Source organism: Sphaeramia orbicularis, chromosome 1 (genome assembly GCF_902148855.1).
Source record: "Sphaeramia orbicularis chromosome 1, fSphaOr1.1, whole genome shotgun sequence".
NCBI classification, from domain to species: domain Eukaryota; kingdom Metazoa; phylum Chordata; class Actinopteri; order Kurtiformes; family Apogonidae; genus Sphaeramia; species Sphaeramia orbicularis.
Window position 1 is genome coordinate 45,753,311 of NC_043957.1, and position 19,001 is coordinate 45,772,311.

Consider the following 19,001-nt stretch of genomic DNA (forward strand, 5'->3'; position numbering starts at 1 on the left):
TATTATTATTATTGTTGTTGTTGTTGTTGTTTTATTTTAAAATCAAAATAAAGAAAATAAAAAATCTATGTAAAGGATGGTTGTTTGTAACTCACTACTTAAACTATAGTATCCCTTCAAAAAAAAAAAAAAAAAAGGCCTCCTTTTCTTGGGTCGCACATGCTTCCAGCTCCTGCATTGTGTCAACTTTACATTTCTGATATTTGAGCAAATGTGTACACTGGTCAACCTGGACTTCAAACAGTAAACAGTTAAATCATTGCACTGGAGAATTGCTACAGTTATTATTCTTATGTTTCAGCTGCAACAAATTGTTAACCATAACTGATGCAGTAGTTTCTCATTTCTTAAACATCCATCAGTTTGATAGAGAGCTCTAAGATTGGACTGTGTTTCAATAGATAAAGGTCATGTGGTCTGATGAGTCCAGACTGAACCTCTTCCAGAGTGTTGGATACATCAAGGGTGAGAAGAGAAGTGGATGAAGTTATTACCCATCATGCCTAGCATGTACAGTACAAGCCTGTGGGAGTTAGTGTTATGATCTGGGGCTGGTTTAGTCTGTCACTTCAGTGACATTATGTGTCAAAAACATGACACAAATAAATGCTGTGATATTAAATAAGCTAATTGATGCATTGATGATGCTGTGGCAAATGCCTAAAGGTGGTTCCATTAACTATTTGAGTGTGGGACTTTTATTTGGTCAGAATACGACAAACACATAACAAACAACAGAACATTTCAAGAGACAGAATGTTGAAAGCTATAATAATAATATAATCTATGTTCAACACCAAAATATACCCGTTTAGAGGTGTTTTAAGTGAGACTGTCTACCAAATACACTCTAAAGATAATACAAACATTTATATAATGATAATAAAATATGAAAATAGCATTATTGTGATATACATTATATGCTAGAATTAATTATCTTATCGCCCAGTCCCTTTATCTTGCACTTCCTCTACAGACAGCCATCAGCTTTAGCTTAGACCGAAACATAGAGTGAACAGGAAACGATCCACTCATCCTGTCTCTCCCTTACTGTCAGTCTGAAAATATCTCAGTGCCTCTAAAAACCTGTCTCCTAGGAGATAAGGCTGACCTTGATGGTGCCATGACATACAGAGATGGAGATTGAGGTTGTAGAGATGTGTGGTTGGGTGACATCTCTGGGCTTCCCTTAGCAGTGTAACAAGGTGCCAACCGGTCTGTGACTCCAAACTTGTACTTGTCATGTTGATTATTCACAGCCTTGCAATGATATATGAACACAGAGACATGAGACTGGGTGATGTTTAAATACGGAAAGAACGTCTAAATACAGATGAAGTAGCTCCTTTACAGGTCAAACATGGGTGAGCAGGCTCATTAATAAAGCTTAGATGTAGAACTATGTATGTACGGTACTTCTTTAACGTTGGAAAAATAAAAGCCAGGGGTGTCAAACTCCTGTTAGTTCAGAGCCACATGCAGCCCATTTTGGTCCCAAGTGGGCTGGACCTGTAAAGTAATAGCATAAATAAAAGTAGAAATAATGACAAGTCCAATTTTTTTTTCTTTGTTATAATGCAATAATTAAATTACCAAAATGTTTATATTTACAAACCATCCTTTCACAAAAATGTGAATAACCTGAACAACCACAAACGACCTCTTAAAACAATTTCTTAAGAAAAATATGTTTCTTTTAACAATACTATCCCTCAGTTTATCATTTCCACATATGCATTTCAGCTCAGTGATCATAGTGGAAACACAAAGACACAAAACATTTAATAACAAGCAGAATATTATTAAAATTGAACTTATTTTTCTTAAGACATTTCAGGATGTTCATATATCTTCAGTTTAGTTTGATATTTTCATGCAATTTAACTTTTTTGCACTGAAAGACAAATTTGGAGTGGTTATTATTTATATGTTTATGTGCTATTATTTCACTGGTCTGGCCCATTTGAGCTTTATGAAGTGAAATAACTTTAATTGTTAATATCTTGAGTGTAATTTTTGCACTTTGCAAATTCAACCCACGGGCCGGATTGAACGTGCTGGTGGTCAGGTTTTGGTCCATGGGCCATGTGTTTATCACCTCTGGCCTAAGCCTTATTTTGCTTTGGATGAATGTAGAATATTCAATTACCTTTACAACAGGCCACTTCACTGATTAATGAGACATTTACTGCATGGCTTTATATGATGTGAATGAGCTGGGGATGCCAACAATATCTTTGCCCACACAGATGATCTGAGAGGAGTATTTATTTATTTATTTATCTATTTTTACAGAGAACCACTTAAATAATGAGTGAAAATGAAACAGTGCGTTTGTCTCAGTCAGATCTATGCTACGTTACATCTGATCCAAAATCTTGTTGGAACCTTGAACAGGAATAAGGAGCGGTTACCATGGCAGCGAACAGATCTGTGCTGCGAAACAGGTCGCCTCTTCGCCGTGCAATCTCAGAATAATTTGAATAAGTGACATTTTTAACAGAGATTGTCGGCTGAAACATTTTTATCAGCACATAATGAGGTAAAGTAGAGAGGAAAAGTACATCAAACAAACACCTGGTTTCACCTTCTTGGAGCCTGAGGAAGGTTTTTACATAATAATAAACTTGCTGATCAGAATATAGCCTACAGTTCTACCTCTATATCTGGTAATCCTATGGTGAATCAGCATCAGTTCTTTGCAAGACTAAAAGGCGCACATACATACACCATACCAGTGGTTCCCAACCTTCCTACTGTCATTTCATTTCATTTATTAAGATCCCCATTAGCAACTGACACATCAGTTACTATTCTTCCTGGGGTCTCCTCTACATTACAAGTTTAATTATTTACATTAATTTTACACCATTCACACCCATACACAAACACATAATAACATATGATACAACAGCCCAATGTAATAAAAATTAATAAACAAAACATCTGCTATACATTTATACTCATTCACCAAGCAATAGCTGTCTGATACAAATCATCACACATATTTCAATATTATCAATACTCTTTCAATATCATGTCTATTGTGTGAAGAAGAAAAGTTTTAATTTCTTTTGAAAACATTCTCCATTATTTTCCAACACCAGAAACCCTGGCAATTTATTCCATGCAACCATGGCCCGATAAAAAACTGATTTGTTCTGCCTTTACACCATGTTTCACTGGTTTGTCTAACAATAATTATGTTGATCAGTAAAAAAAAAATGACTGTTTTCTGGAAATAATTTATGGAGTTTTTGTTGCTATAATATTATAAATAAATGATAGTAAAAAATAATTCAATCTATGTTTTACAGTTAACCATGCCAAACTGTGTCAAAATCATGACAAGGCCCCCTGTGTGTCAAATAAAAAATTCCAGGGTCTCCCGTGTATAACAAAGACGATTCCCTGTCTGTTTACATGCAAACTAAAACTCTGATTTCTGGAGTTATCAGATTATTCAAGTGATCATATAAAAGCATAATCGGATACGAAAAATCAGACCACAGCAGTTATCTAATTATGAGAAATCAAATGAACACACCTGGATTTCTCCCCATTACTCCGATGTGTTCATGCATGTACACCCGTTAATCTGACTTATTTCATTCTTTTACATCTGTCCATGTGTCAAAAAAAGAAATCCTAGAAAAAAGAAGTGATGTAGTCCAACATGAATACAATAACAGAAAATTTGAGTCTGCTGTCATCATTACCATCATTACATAATAATAGCAAAAAAAAATCTGATAATGGACTGAAACATCAAAACCAGGTTTTATCGATTATTGCATTTCTGAAGTGCGTATAATGCGTCATATCCAATTATTACAGCTTTCTGATTACTCTCAGTTATCAGATTTTTATGGTCATTGTCAATCATTTCCCCTGGGCTTAATAAAGTATTCTGATTCGGATGTAAACGGGTTTAGTAATAACAAAAGTGCGTTCTTTCAAACTAACATTTATTTAAGTGCATACTAGGGATGTAACGATTACCAGTATAATGATAAACCGCAGTAAAATTCCTGATGGTTAGTATTACCGTTTAAATTCTAATTATCATGATAACCATGTTTGATTATGGCACTTTGAGAATGAGAGAGAGAGGCCCTGAAACAACTCAAACTTTATATGGTAAAAATGGTCAAACAATGGCCATAAGGTGCCATTTTTAATGCACATTTGTATGTTTGATATTTACATGTTAATATTTAAATGTTTCTGCCACAGAAAGTACATTGTGCCTTTTACACTGGTCTACAAGGAAAATGCTTCCAGAATAAAAGTAATGAAATTTTACCACATGAGAGTCACTGATAAAGAAAAATCAAGTCAAAAATGCTGGTTAGCTGAACTTTCCAAGATACAGCCTCGGGTCAAAATGTGAAATTCAAGAATTAACGAGAGAATGGGTTTGACTCAAAAGGAATATTTGTCTCAGAGCTACAAGATCTACTTCAAAACACTGTCTGCACATTAGAATACATTCACTTTACAGGTTCTATTTCGTGGAAGATTTATAAAACTATTATATAAATGTACATAAACCAATATATATGTGTAATAACACTTAATCATATACCTTGAAAACATCAGCAAACCGGCACTTTTGTCATTTATTTTCCGATTAATCTTATTAAAATACGTAACATTTAGCACATTTAATCTCTGAAGCAAATCATTTCTAAAAAATTGTAGACCAGTGTTATTTTATTTGATTTTTTAGTTGTTTTTTTTTTTTTTTCAAAATATAACTTTATTAAATTATTTCACTGTGTGTATAAGTACTTTTTGAACATTTTGAGGACATTTCAACAATACCGTGATAATAATGATAACCGTGATAATTTTGGTCACAATAACTGTGATATGAAATTTTCATATCGTTACATCCCTAGTGCTTACTTAAAGTGCACCTGTACTGGTCACATGCTTAGGACTTTAAATGTGCTTTGTGTATTACTTATAAGTGAAAGAGGTGAAAATTCAGCCAAGCATGCATCACACTGAACCTTTTAATCATGTGAATTATGCGCAGGGGTAGAACCCTCATTGTTCCACCGATCATCGTTCCCGGGTGATCGAGTGCGAGTAAACAAGCAGTAGTCAGTGAGCCAGATTGAGTGGAAAGCATGTGTTCACGCTTGTTGTTTGTGCAGCCGTAAGCTTTGCACTCCACCATTGTCCTAGAAACCTAGCACTGGTTGATAATGTGTCATCTTAGACCGGTGTCTGCTGCACTGGGTCAGTGACCAGTCCATCACAACCCAGGTTATTGGACAATACAACTCTGTGTCATTACCAGTACTGGAACAGCCCGTGAAGGAGGCAACTTGTCACTGACCATGACTGACTGATGGAGCAGTGACTATGACGGCCTATGACAGAAGTTACCTGTCGAAACCACTAGTATTATACGTGATCTTTTGAAATAGCTAGCAATGAAAATTCACTACAGGTACCCTTCAAAACAAATTCCATCTGTAGGAAAAGCACAGCAACAGTAGTGTAGGCAAACACTGTGGAGCTGATGGAGTTGAGTGAAACCACCCCAGGGAAATACATGTGATCCTAGTGTTGAAGTCTTTGCTGCACCAGAGTCATTTAAGCACTTCATTATTTTTATTTAAGTACACAATGGGAGAAAATTCAGAGGTCCTGATGACAGGGACCTGAATGGTGTGCACAGTTAGGCTGCTGCCCAACACTGCATTTTGATCTATCTATCTATCTATCTATCTATCTATCTATCTATCTATCTATCTATCTATCTATCTATCTATCTATCTATCTATCTATCTATCTATCTATCTACAGGGTGGGGAAGCAAAATTTACAATATTTTGAGGCAGGGATTGAAAGACAATGTATGACCAATTAGTTTATTGAAAGTCATGAGAATTTATTTGCCACAAGAAAATTTACATAATAGAAAATGTTTTTATTCTATGTGTCCTTCTTTCTCAATAACTGCCTTCACACGCTTCCTGAAACTTGCGCAAATGTTCCTCAAATATTCGGGTGACAACTTCTCCCATTCTTCTTTAACAGTATCTTCCAGACTTTCTCGTAATAGTTTTGCTCATAGTCATTCTCTTCTTTACATTATAAACAGTCTTTATGGACACTCCAACTATTTTTGAAATCTCCTTTGGTGTGACGAGTGCATTCAGCAAATCACACACTCTTTGACGTTTGCTTTCCTGATTACTCATATGGGCAAAAGTTTCTGAAAAGGTATGGATAATAGTGTTAGGTATGATTATGACATCAATATATGTTTGGTTTCAAAACAATTGACGTAGTGCCTGCTGAGAAAAACAACTAAATGTTCATTGTAAATTTTGCTTCCCCACCCTCTATCTATCTATCTATCTATCTATCTATCTATCTATCTATCTATCTATCTATCTATCTATCTATCTATCTATCTATCTATCTATCTATCTATCTATCTATCTATCTATCTTTATTTCAGACTCAAAGGTCCATATAACAAACATAAGAAAACCACCACACACATACAGTAAAATGTAAGCTTACAGTACATATAAGCACCATCTCCAGTGCCTCCATAGTCCAGATGTGTACCTGACACTGCTCTCCCCAGGTCTGACCACTGTATTTCTAATTTTATTCTGCAACAGCTCCAGTCTGCCCATAAATATGTAACTCAAGTTTCTGATCACAGCATTAAGAGTGGGAACAGTATTTTGTACAAACAGCTGACTGGCACTCACCCACAGTGGGACCTTCAATAGTAAGTGCAGCGGGTCATTGTATGTAACCTGCAGCTTCTTGAATGTGGTTCTGCTGTAGTTCCACCACAAGTGGGCAGTGTACAGTGGGACACAGTAGGCTTTGAACAAAGTTACTTTTATTTTATTCGTACACAAGCTAAAATTACGTGCCAGCACAATTGCTTGGGGCATGCAATTTATAATATTGCCTTTGTATATCCTCATCATCCCAAAGATCCCTCCTTATGACACGACCAAGATATTTAACTAACTATTATTGGGTTGGACAGTTATTTTATGCAAATAAAGCTATGACTATTACTATTTTGTCAAGTTGATAAATGTTTTTCTTGTTATTTTGAATATTTTTCTGTATTTTTCTGAGAGACATTCGTAGCCATCTCAGGGCCCCCCTTGCAGCTCTCTGAGCCCCCCTAGTGGGTCGCCGTCCCCCTGTTAAGAACCGCTGCTCTATACTGTTCCTAAATGAGCTCTATACACAGCTCTACTACCTCCTGAACTTCAGGAAGCAGCAGACACACCTGGGTTAATCAGTGTGTCCAAGAATGAAAGACAGGAAATAAAGGAGCCACTTGAAGTTAAGGAAGTAGTGGGGCTGTGCACAAAACCCATTGTGCTTTATCAGGCTTGGGTATGGAAATGTTTAGAACATTAATTTTGAGCACCCATTCCTGTTTCAATATGTTGGTATTAAGTCAACAGAAATAATTCTAGTAGTTTTTTTGTTGAAGAATTGGAAAAAAAAAATCTTGGCTCCTCTTAACAAGACATTGTTTACCCTAAAGACATGACTGAAAATTTTCTTCATCTCTAAATAACAGTATGCTATTTTTTTTTTTTTTTTAACCATGCATTCCCTATTTTTCTATATCCTCGTCATCATGGATCATGCATTAAATCCAGCCGTTACTGATGCATGATTCATATATGAGGATGATTCATAGCAAATACACTTTAAACCTGCCAGAGCGGAAATCAGAAGGGAAAAAAAAAAACAAAAAACAAAAACAGCAGAAGAAATAAAAATAAACAATCTAAGCGCAAGGGCAGATTAACCAAAGCCAGAGGTGTTTTCCAGATCACAAACAGCTGATACAACATGTAAAGAATTTCATTTTCCTTAATGTCCTTAAAAACAGAAAAAGGAGAAGATTTTTGTCAATAATTTTGTCGTCATTTTCTCAGTGACAATCTTCACATGTATTTTGTGGTTAGTATTATTTATGAGGAAAATGATCAATAAACATCATATCGAGTCCATGATTCTGTAACTGGTACATCCACATATAGTGGAGAAAAGTGAGCTCCTCAGAGAACATTTGTACAGTTTGGACACTACACACACTGTAAGCCCACACACTGAACACACACATATTTAATTTAATTGGACTTCTTTTATTGTCATTACGCCTTCTGTTTTTGTTTGCTTTTCTGTGATATGATGCAGTATTTTTACTGCTTCTACCAAATTTATTTATCCGTTATTTTGATTTTATTAAGTTCTCAATCTTCTTGTTTACATCATCTGCTGTACATTTTTAAATTTTTATCATCTTGATTTTAACTTTATCATTTCTGACTTGAAATTGTTTGACCATAGTTAAAGCTTTCTGTTGTTAAGTTACCTTCTGAGTTTCTAATTTTTGCTTTGTCCATCAAAGCACTTCAAGAATGTTTATTGTTTTGTACAATTATTATTATTATTATTATTGTTGTTGTAGTAATAATAATAAGAAGAAGAAGAAGAAGAAGAAGAAGAATGCCAATTTGTAAAGGTTTATAATGTATTAACGTTAGTTTATCCCATAAAGACCCAGTGCTACTTTTAGGGCAGTTCCCAAAATAATTTTTCTCTATATTTAACCGTTCTTAAGTGATTTATTATATTGATAATGTAATATTATCTTCCTTATTTAGCATTTTTTCAGTGAAAATCATGTATTTTCCTATATTTAATTTACTTATCATGTAGATGTTTGTTAAAGATCAGAGTAAAGTTGAGGGCTATCAAAACCAGAGAAAACTGAAGAAAGAGTGATTTGTTCAGCTAAGATATCAGTAACTGAACATAAAAACAAGTCTCTCCATCCACTGTCAGAGATTCAGCTCCATGGGTTTTACTGGTGAATCAATGTTGTAGAAGATGACGGTGTTTCCACGGTAACTACGGAGCCTTTGAACATCCAAATAGGTCATATCTGATGACCATGAAAAGATGACAAACTGTATTTTACTCCAATTATTTACATGTATTGATAGAATTAGTGGATCAGAAGTTATTAAACATTTTAGATCAGTAGATAGTTTTAGTTGCCGGTGGATGTTTTGGGTCTTTAGGGGTTAAACTGATCATTTTATGATTATATTGCCATACTTCTATATTTTTGTTAGACAAACACTTAAAATGCACACAAAACCTCAAAGACAAACTCCTCTTAAATAAATGGCGATATTCTGAGGTAATTCCACTTTCCGGTCGGTGTGTGAAAACATGAGCGAGTCCTGGAAAGTCACTAATGTGGAGCTCTTTAAAGTAGAGTAGATTTGTTGTGTCAGGACTCTGAAAGTCTATTATGAGTTCGACCTGTGGTGCATTGCAGGGACATTACTCAATATAATCAATGCTTATGCACTATTCAAAAGCAAAACACTATTCTGTGAAGGACGGCTGGAAAGAACCACTCTGTGTAGTTGTGAAGTGACTGGCTAATAAAAGAAAAATATGCTTTTCATGGTTGTAAAGAGAATGAAATGTGAAAATATCAATCAAATGAATTATGGTGTGTGGCTCTAAAATGGCTGTTTGATGAGAGACTTTTATGAGGTAACGCATTATAATGGTCATAAATATGAGTGTTAAAACCCTTCACATGTACAGATACTAAATTACTTACATTTTGAATGTGTGATAACAGGAAATGTCTTATATCCAGGGTTCCTACAGGTTTCTACAAGTTAAATTTAAGTCTTTTTAGGACCTTTTTAAGACTACTTTGGACAGAATTTAAGGCCCATTTCACAGCCTATTTCACGGCTATACTGGCAAAAATTTGTGACTTCTAGAATTTAGGAAAACTCGTATCAACCAGGTGGAGAATGATCTTTTCTTTTCCAACCAGGTATTATTACATTTACACTTCCTCATGGTTATTTTTCACTTGGGAGCCGTCCCTTAAAGTTCCCTAAGTCAGCTTTCTCTGGCGACACGTGCCATTAACAACTGCATGTGTGTTTCGGACTGAATGTTCTGTGATCATTTCTCACCGAAGGCAAAGTTAGCGATAATTGGTTCCTAATTTCAACATAAATTGTCAGGTTGGAACGGGTGGAACTGAGTCGACTAATGTTATTTTCTTTGAAACTTGGACATTTCCCAGACACGTTTAAATCCATTACAGCCAATAAGTTTATGACAACAAAACTTAAGACCTTCCATATCACATTTAATACCTTTTGAAGACACTTTCAAGGTATTAAATGCAGATTTGTAAATTCAAGAGTTTTTAAAGGAGTGATATTTTGCTTTTTTAAATGGAATTATACATTTTAAAACATTTCCCTGTGGTCTACATAAACTGTAAATGCTATACTTGGGTCTGAATTCTTCATTAATTCAACTCCACAGGTCCATCTTCAACTTTATTTCTAAGTAATGACACCAGAAAGGTCGTTTTGAGCACTGGCCCTTTAAATGCAAATGAGCCACTTCTCGCCCCACCCCTTCCAGGTTGTTGACTGTACTGCTCTGTCCCGTTCAGCCACTTGTGTTGAAAAACTGAACATTTTAGGTAATCAGCTCGAAGTTTGGATATATTTTCAGTATGGACTACAACCACTGCTGCTGACAAACAATTATGTCGTAGTCTGAGAAATGTTTGTCGCAAGTCTTGACCTTATATGTGCAAATGTCACGATATAACTAGTAATAAACGTAACAGATTTAGAAGGAATTAAAACTGGTTGTAGAAGTCCACTCGATTTTTGCTGGAATGAATATAAAGATAGCTTTGCAGCACCTGGAGGGTTCAAATTCACACTTTATGAACTGTTAAGGTCCAAATACACAAATAAATGAACCAAAGACTAATAAAAGTGGGTTTAGCAAAATATGACGCCTTTAAGACTTATTAAGACCCTGTGTGAACCCTGTACATCCCTTACATCTCAGCAGCTTCAGTGCATCCAGCGGTGTGTTTTGACTCACCTGTCGTCCGTTGCCTTTGGACGCCTGGAGGCTGCAGCGCCCCAGGCTGCCGTTGGGGCTGGTCCCACAGCTGCTGATGATCTGCAACTGTTTTTCGGCGCGGTCGGCTCTGTCCAGCAGCTCCTCGATAAACTGTTGTAAGCGCACCTTGGCGTTGGCCTCTCGTGCCGCCGTCTCCTGAAGAAACTGGTCAATCTGGGCAACTTCCCTGGACACACACAAAAAAAAAAACAGAAGATAAAGGAGAGCAGGGTTAATAGGACATTTATTTTATTTCCCTTTGACTCACTTTTCATGCTCTGTCTGAATTAAACATCTGTCTCAGTGAGCTGCAGGACCTCTGCTTGGGCGATCTGTTCTGCTCACACCCTTGTGTATTAAACAAACTGTCCTTTTGTGACTGAAGGACACATTTTTTGCATGTCTCTCACATACAGACCAGCTGCTGCCTTGTCCTTTTTCCATGCAGACACCCGGCTCTACTGCCAAAGATAAATACACAATATAAATACAGAGCATAAAAAAGGAAGAGGGGGATAGAGGGTGAGAGAGCAGCTGGATATTCATACCACTGCAGGCTCAGCGGGTTCTTGTCATTTCTTCAAGAATGTGTTACCCAGATACAGACACAAACAAGCCAGGAATTATTTGCAGCGTTACTTCTAGCTTTACCTGCAGTTAACCTTTTCAGTGTTATCCAATGAAAATATGCTAGGAATGAGAATAAATTATACACAAGGCCGTAGCGCTAGTGATGTCCCGATCTGGATTTTTTTGCTTCTGATCAGATCCGATCTTTTTTTAGGATTAGTTTTGCCGATACCGATCTGATACTGACCCAATACAGACTTTTTACAACTAAATTTTGGTTTAAATTTGGAGTCATTATTTATAGGTTATACTATGGTTTTACTTGAGATCACAATTGGGCTGAATGGAACCTGAACTAAAACAAGTATGACACCTTGGACTCTTAATAACTTCAGTATAATTTTTGCACTTTCAAAATTCACACTGTGGGACAAATTAGAATCTTTGGGCTGTATGTTTGCCACTGCTGTAGCCGGTCTATAGACAGGTGTGTGTGTGTGTGTGTGTGTGTGTGTGTGCATATACATATATTAGTGCTGGGCAGCGATTAAAATTTTTAATTGCAATTAACTGCATGGATTTCTGCGATTAATCACGATTAATCGCAGAGTTATATTGGTGGGTGGGTGGGGGGTGGGGGGTGTTGCCAGCATCAACAGCATGTATTGCCTTTAAGTGATATTTCAGACTCGAAGTACTCCGGTGATAAAAAATAATTCCACACTGCAGTGCCTTCAAACAACTGTGTCCTTCTCAACCCCACCATCTGAAGACATTTAAAATGAAAATGTCCATGTAAAAGACCGGTACTTTTCTCCATGTTTATGTCCCCACCAGTTTATTTCCGGTTGTGAGTGACTGACAGGAGTCTTAAGCCCACTAATAAGTACTAATACTAATAAGCCTAATAATATGTAATGTTCAGTTGTTAAAAGCAAGCAAAGGGGGCCCTCTAGTGGTCAGAATAAGTTGCACTAACGTATGTTTTGTCCTTTCGGTGTTACCGTAGCCAGTTCGGACATAAGAAGGAACTAACAGACACGTCTCTTTCACTCTGTTCGTATGGCCCCAAAAATGTTTGCCTGTGAGTATTTTATGTTCAGCTGTTGTGGGAATGGATAGTATAAAATATCTCTGATGTGAACCTTTGTTGCTGGATAAAAAGACGTTGTAAATCTTAAATTAATCTGTAAATGCTAATCATTAGCGTGTCTATGGATTTTCCCATTCAAGTTAGCTTTGAGCTAGTGGTCTTTTTCCCATTCATTTAAATGTATAATGCCATGTAAATGTACTAAGGTAATGAACAGAACTGTGACATATTTTGTATGTATGTTGCAGTTTTACAGCGAGTCTCAAGTAAAAGATTTGGACAGAAGTTTTGGGCGTCCGGCTTTTCTTGGGCTTTTCTTGGGAAACCTGTTGTTTATCTGCCGAGCTAATCGCTACACGCACACAAGCAGGGCAGAAGAATATGAGTTATAATAAAACGGCATTAACATGTGATAAAAAAAAATTGTCGGCGTTATTTAATGAATGCGTTAATGTGGTAATATCGCATTAACTTGCCCAGCCCTAATATATATATGAACAATATTATTAGCCAGTATCAACACTGAACACTGACACTGGTGATCAACATCTTACCGGGGATGTCAAACTCATTTTCTTTCAGGGGCCACATTCAGCCCAATCTGATCTCAAGTGGGACAGACTGATAAAATAAAAACATAATAGCCCAAAAATAATGACAATTCCACTCTTTTGTCCTTGTTTCAGTGCAAAAAAAAATGACATTAAATAATTTAAATATTTACATTTACAAGCTATCCAAACAAAAAAGGTGTGAATAATCTGAAAAAACTGACATTTCTTAAGAAAAATAAGTGCAATTTTAACTATATGGTCTGTATGTGGCCCTTGAACTAAAATGAGTTCGACACAATTGACTGTTAATATCTTCAATGTAATTGTTGCACTATGCAAAGTCAACCTACGGGCCACATTGGAACCTTCAGTGGGCCGGTTTTGGGCCACGGGCCGCATGTTTGTCACCCCTGATCTAAACAGACATTTGACAGATGGAAGTTTGAATTTGTGGTCAACATTTAAGTAATTTTTATACAATAAATATTTCTTTGCTTTCCTGACACCAAAGGGAGAATAAAAAAGGTAAAATAACAAAGGTAGTGGCATCAGAAAATGGGTCAGTATCAGAATTTCACAGAGGGTGCATGAAAAGCTTTAATTGTGGAATCAGTGAGCATTAGATATATCTGTTAATAAACCACTAAAATGATCACAATCCAAACTTTGATCCAATCTTTTTCTAATCATTTCTGCAGTACTTTCGAAATACAGACAAATGTTTTCATTTCTGAATCTCCTGCCACTCCTCCGCAAAGCTTTCCTCTTTGTTTTGATGCATGTTAACGTGGAACTGTGTCGCTGTAGGACTTGTGCAATTCCCAGAGGCTGCAGACGTGCCTTTTTTCCATCTTCAAACATCTCTGTTTTTGTATTTATAAACCGCTGAAGCATCTACTGTCTAAACAGTGCAGTCAGGAGGGCTTAACAAGGCAGTTGAGCCATCTAACCTTGAAAAGCCAATGGAACCCATAAAGGCTGAGACTGCAGCAGACAGAAAACAAGCACACAATACAGTATGAGGATCCATTTGTTTTTCAAGAAGATTGGTCTCTCTCACACTGCAAACATCTCACACTTTAATGGCTGAAAATTCAATAACTACCCATTATATAATCCAGATTCCATTTCACAACAGCACAGACCATCACTGTGAATACTCTTAAAATGGGGTCATTGTGAGATAAAAATAGTTTGGTGTCTGGCACAGTTCAATTTTCTTATCTTTAGGCAAAGAATCCAGAAATATGACTCCAAACTTAGTCAAGGTGCAGAGGTGAAATGAGCAAAGATATGCTAAGAAAACCATGAACAAATAATCAGTGGATGAGTTAATGACCAGAAAATAAAGTGGCCTTTCTTCACACTGGGTTATAATTGACGCTTTAGTATTAGTTTTTCTCTTGGCAATTCTCCGTAATGTGAGATAAAATGATTATTATCAGCATCAGGCTCATGGGCCATATTCAAACTGACTGAATGAGATGCATTACTGTGAGATCTAAACACACACAATGAATGCCTTCAAACCCCAGTTACAAACTTTACATGCCATTTATATTTCTCGTTCTCCAGGTGCAGTACATGTGATCCCAAACTGGATCTTTATGGATTCCCCCGATATAGAAAACAACTGGAGACATGGAGCTGAATAGGGCTGGACGATATTGGAAAAAACTGACACTGCGATTTTTTTTTAACCCTGTGATATATATTGCGATATGAAAAACTATTCAGGAGGATATAATAGCCGTGTGGCGCCGACGTAAATGGTCAAACAAATTAGTTGTGTTTCCTCTTGTTGTGGCGACAGGTGCAAGGCACTGCCGGCACAGAACACGCGTTTCAGTATCATCCTTCTTGTAGCCAAAATAATTCCAGTTAACTGAAGTTGGATTTCTTTTTGCCACCAAGTCTTAGTTTTCGGTGATTTTCTCTTGTAGGTTGCACATTTTTCAATGTTGTTACCAGTGGCTCTGAAATATTATTTTAACCCTTTCATGCATAGTGGTCACTACAGTGGACAGTTACTCTACAGCTTTAATCTTGTATATTCATGGGTTTTGTTGTTTTAGTTCCATATCAACCAACACAGTGGACACTTATGCATCATCTCATAAACTGCAATTCATACCATTATTGTAACTTTGCTGTTCTTGATTGGTTCTTGAGTGGAAATCAATTGTTAATATTTATTTTTTGCATATTATCTCCATGAAGTGAGTAATAACTAGTATTAGAACATGTTAAAATGTGAGAAAACATCAGATTAGCTGCATTAAACATGGTTTCATTTCACTGTTTGCATATCACTTTATGATATTGGGTTTTAAATACATGTTTCTTTGCTTCAAGAATAAAATTCATGGTGTAGCTGAGTGGACATTTTTGTAACTCCATGAAAAACAGGTTGATTTAAAAAAAAAAAAATTCAATCACATTGGGGGTTTTTTCCATGCCTAAAGAGGAAGAAAAACACTCAGGAAAAAAATCTTGATTAAGGTTCTCATAATTCATGCATGAAAGGGTTAATTTAGATAGTTGAATTCTTAAATTTAATCACATATTAGTCAGTATTAGGATTCTTTTGTGTCACTGGTTAGTGTTAAACTTCCTTAGACAGGTCACATCTTAGTCACATACTTTACCTTAGGCACACTTTTAAATACACATGCCCACAGACGATCGTAAACAACTAGAGATTAATTGGTAAACACTAAATAGGGGGTTTTTACATTGAGTTGAGGTATTACATCTGCTTGACTTTAGAGTCAGATGATACCAGTCCATGTTCTATGACCCAGCCCACCTAGCACAAGGGGGTCAGCCCATAGTTTGGAGATCAGTTTAAAAGGATTATAAAAGTGATGTGCATTGGAATGTCTTGATCCATTTCCCTGCTCAGGGTGTGGATCCTCAGCTGAGTTATAGTTTGTTTGTGATCAGATCAAGTCAATAATAAATTTATAAAAATGAGACCAAAAAGAATCCGGATTTATTCTTGGAACTTCCAACAAAAGAACATGTCAACAGCTCCCTCTATGTGCAGGGGTGTGGTCTGCTTCGGTAAACTGATTAAGAACGATTGTGATTGGTGGATCGCTGTGCGCAGTGTGTGTCAGGTACCCAGGTTGAAATTAGATGAGAACACGTTGAGTTCATTTGCCTCCTACATTGCAGGACCTGAGATGTGACTATTGCGCACACGTACATTGCGATGACGATGCTCAAACGATATATTATGCGGCTCTAGAGCTGAGTCAATTCTCCCATTGGACTCCAATCAAACAGATGGGCCTCTGATTGAGGACCCTAAGGCTGGTTAAGGTTAAAGGTTAAAGGTCAACTCACGTTATTATTCCCATAAGAAATTGTCTTAACATTGGAATCTTGTATCTTTTGTCTGAAATGAATTGTTCTGGATGCACTGAGGGAGGATTAATGCACTTTTTAGAACTGATTTTCCTTAGTCACGAGGGTCAAAGACCTGTTGGTAGTAATTAGGGGGCGGAGCTAGATGTTTTGCCTTGAATATAATTAGTTCTAATTTGCTGCATCACAAGATAAGGACTTTCTATTTGTCTATTTTTGCCTGGAGGCCACACTGAGGTGGGGACACTAGAGAATGGGCAAATATGACAAATGGGCAAAACAGATTACAGACTATATTATTTAGAACAGTGTTGAGAAAGAAAGAGGTTTTAAACTTATCTTTCTTGTTTATGCCTTGTAACTTAATTATTTCCAGACATGCGTTTCCATCACACATAAATCTGAGGTCAAACATTACCCTCCAAATGCACTTCAACAACTACTGGATGTATCGGTATGATATTTGATACAGGTATCCATGTCTTAATACTATAAGATCCACTTGTGTTGCAGTGGTCATGTGACTGCATAAGGAAATTACATTTCTGCTTAATCCTATACAATGCATTTTACATCAGTGCACAAATAAGAATGAATTATTTGGATCTAATGACTGGAGCTGTATCTAATATGATGTATGATTAAGCAGCCTGAAGCGGAAGTTTACTCTCATTATTCATGTTAATAAAAGAATGTGACAGTGTTTGAGCATTGTTCATTAGTTTGTCTTTCAGTGGGGTAATATATAGCTATCTGAGGATTGCTATAAATAGTGTGGTGAGTTTGGGTTGTATGTAGCTTAGATTTAGCTTAGATTTTGCATCCAAATTTAGTTATGTGACAAATCACCATTAAAACCCTTGTAGTCTGACAAATAACAGTGCTTGTGGATGCTTTTTTAGGTTCATTTAATTATACGTTTTGCTTGAAAAGTCCATTTTCTTCGATTTTCTCTGTTTTATACAATAAACTTTGAATTTACTTAGAGCTTTTATAAACATCTTCATTGTCAGTAAATGACATAAAGGAAAATGTCTGATTTCCACGCCCCCCAAAAAATGCAGAAGATAATAGTATCATTAATTGTGTCAAAGAAGAGATAGATAGATAGATCTATAGATAGATAGATCTATAGATAGATAGATCGATAGATCGATAGATAGATAGATAGATAGACAGATAGATAGATAGACAGATAGATAGATAAAGCCCATTGACAGACAGACAGATAGACAGATAAAGCCCACAGACAGACAGATAGACAGATAAAGCCCATAGATAGATAGACAGATAAAGCCCATAGATAGACAGATAAAGCCCATAGACAGACAGACAGACAGACAGACAGACAGACAGACAGACAGACAGATAGATAGATAGATAGACAGATAGATAGATAAAGCCCATTGACAGACAGACAGATAGACAGATAAAGCCCATAGATAGATAGACAGATAAAGCCCATAGATAGATAGACAGATAAAGCCCATAGACAGATAGACAGACAGACAGATAGATAGACAGACAGATAGATAGATAGATAGATAGATAGATAGATAAAGCCCATTACAACCAACTTGGAAAATACATAGAAGAGTGTATCCCTCTGTTTCTCTGTGTTGGGAAGTAATGCACTGATGCATCACACCACCTGGCTGTCGACATACTCAGCTGAGGAAACCTCACTCACTGGAGTGACTAAAGAGAAAGATGGGGGGAGGGGGTGATACTGTGGACTGTGAAGAGGAGAAAGAAAATAGAAACTGGATTGCATGGCATGGGAGAAAGGGCTAGGACCTTAAAGAAAGAACAGAGAGATGCAAAACCAAAAGCACAAAAAATAAAAATAAAAAATGCAGAGCAGCAATGCAACAGACATCCAACAGAAATCTGCAGTCAAGTAGAAGCAGAAAACACAGGGGCTTTGACAGAGAAGAGGAGAAATGGGACAAGGCTGCTTCCTGTTGTCAATCCTAATTTTTACACACACACACACACATACACACACACACACACACCAACATACTCCCTCTCTCACAGCATGACTCACACCAACACTTTAGAAACAAAGCCTCAAGGTGACAAACATGCCCGCGTGTTTATCCAGACGCCGGGGGAGCTGGGAAGGCAGACCGCCATCTTTTCTGGGTGATGATGAGCATGCAGGTTGTAAGTCTACGACACGATTCAGAAAAAAACGAGCTACTCACTGCCATCTTCATAATACAGATTCATGTTTGTGGGTGAGGAGGAACAATTTGTGACCCCATGTTCATTGTGTACTGACAGTGAAACAGAGCCTTTCCATCTTTTTCCAATCTCAGGCTCATTCTTATGCTCAGCAGTCAGACAGACTTAAGAGTTTTTGCCACATTTACAGCATCCAGTTTCATCCAGTTTCAGAAGCTGACGTTTTTCAC

The 19,001-nt window shown here is 36.7% G+C and overlaps 1 protein-coding gene across 1 annotated transcript in view; it reads right to left on the reverse strand.

The window, feature by feature from the left end:
- Positions 1-19,001, reverse strand: part of fbxo41 (F-box protein 41) — a 104,720-nt gene that overhangs the window by 42,290 nt on the left and 43,429 nt on the right. Inside the window, exon 4 of the mRNA XM_030145186.1 lies at positions 10,972-11,179. Within this exon, the coding sequence (XP_030001046.1) occupies positions 10,972-11,179 (208 nt within the window). The remainder of the gene's footprint in view (positions 1-10,971; positions 11,180-19,001) is intronic.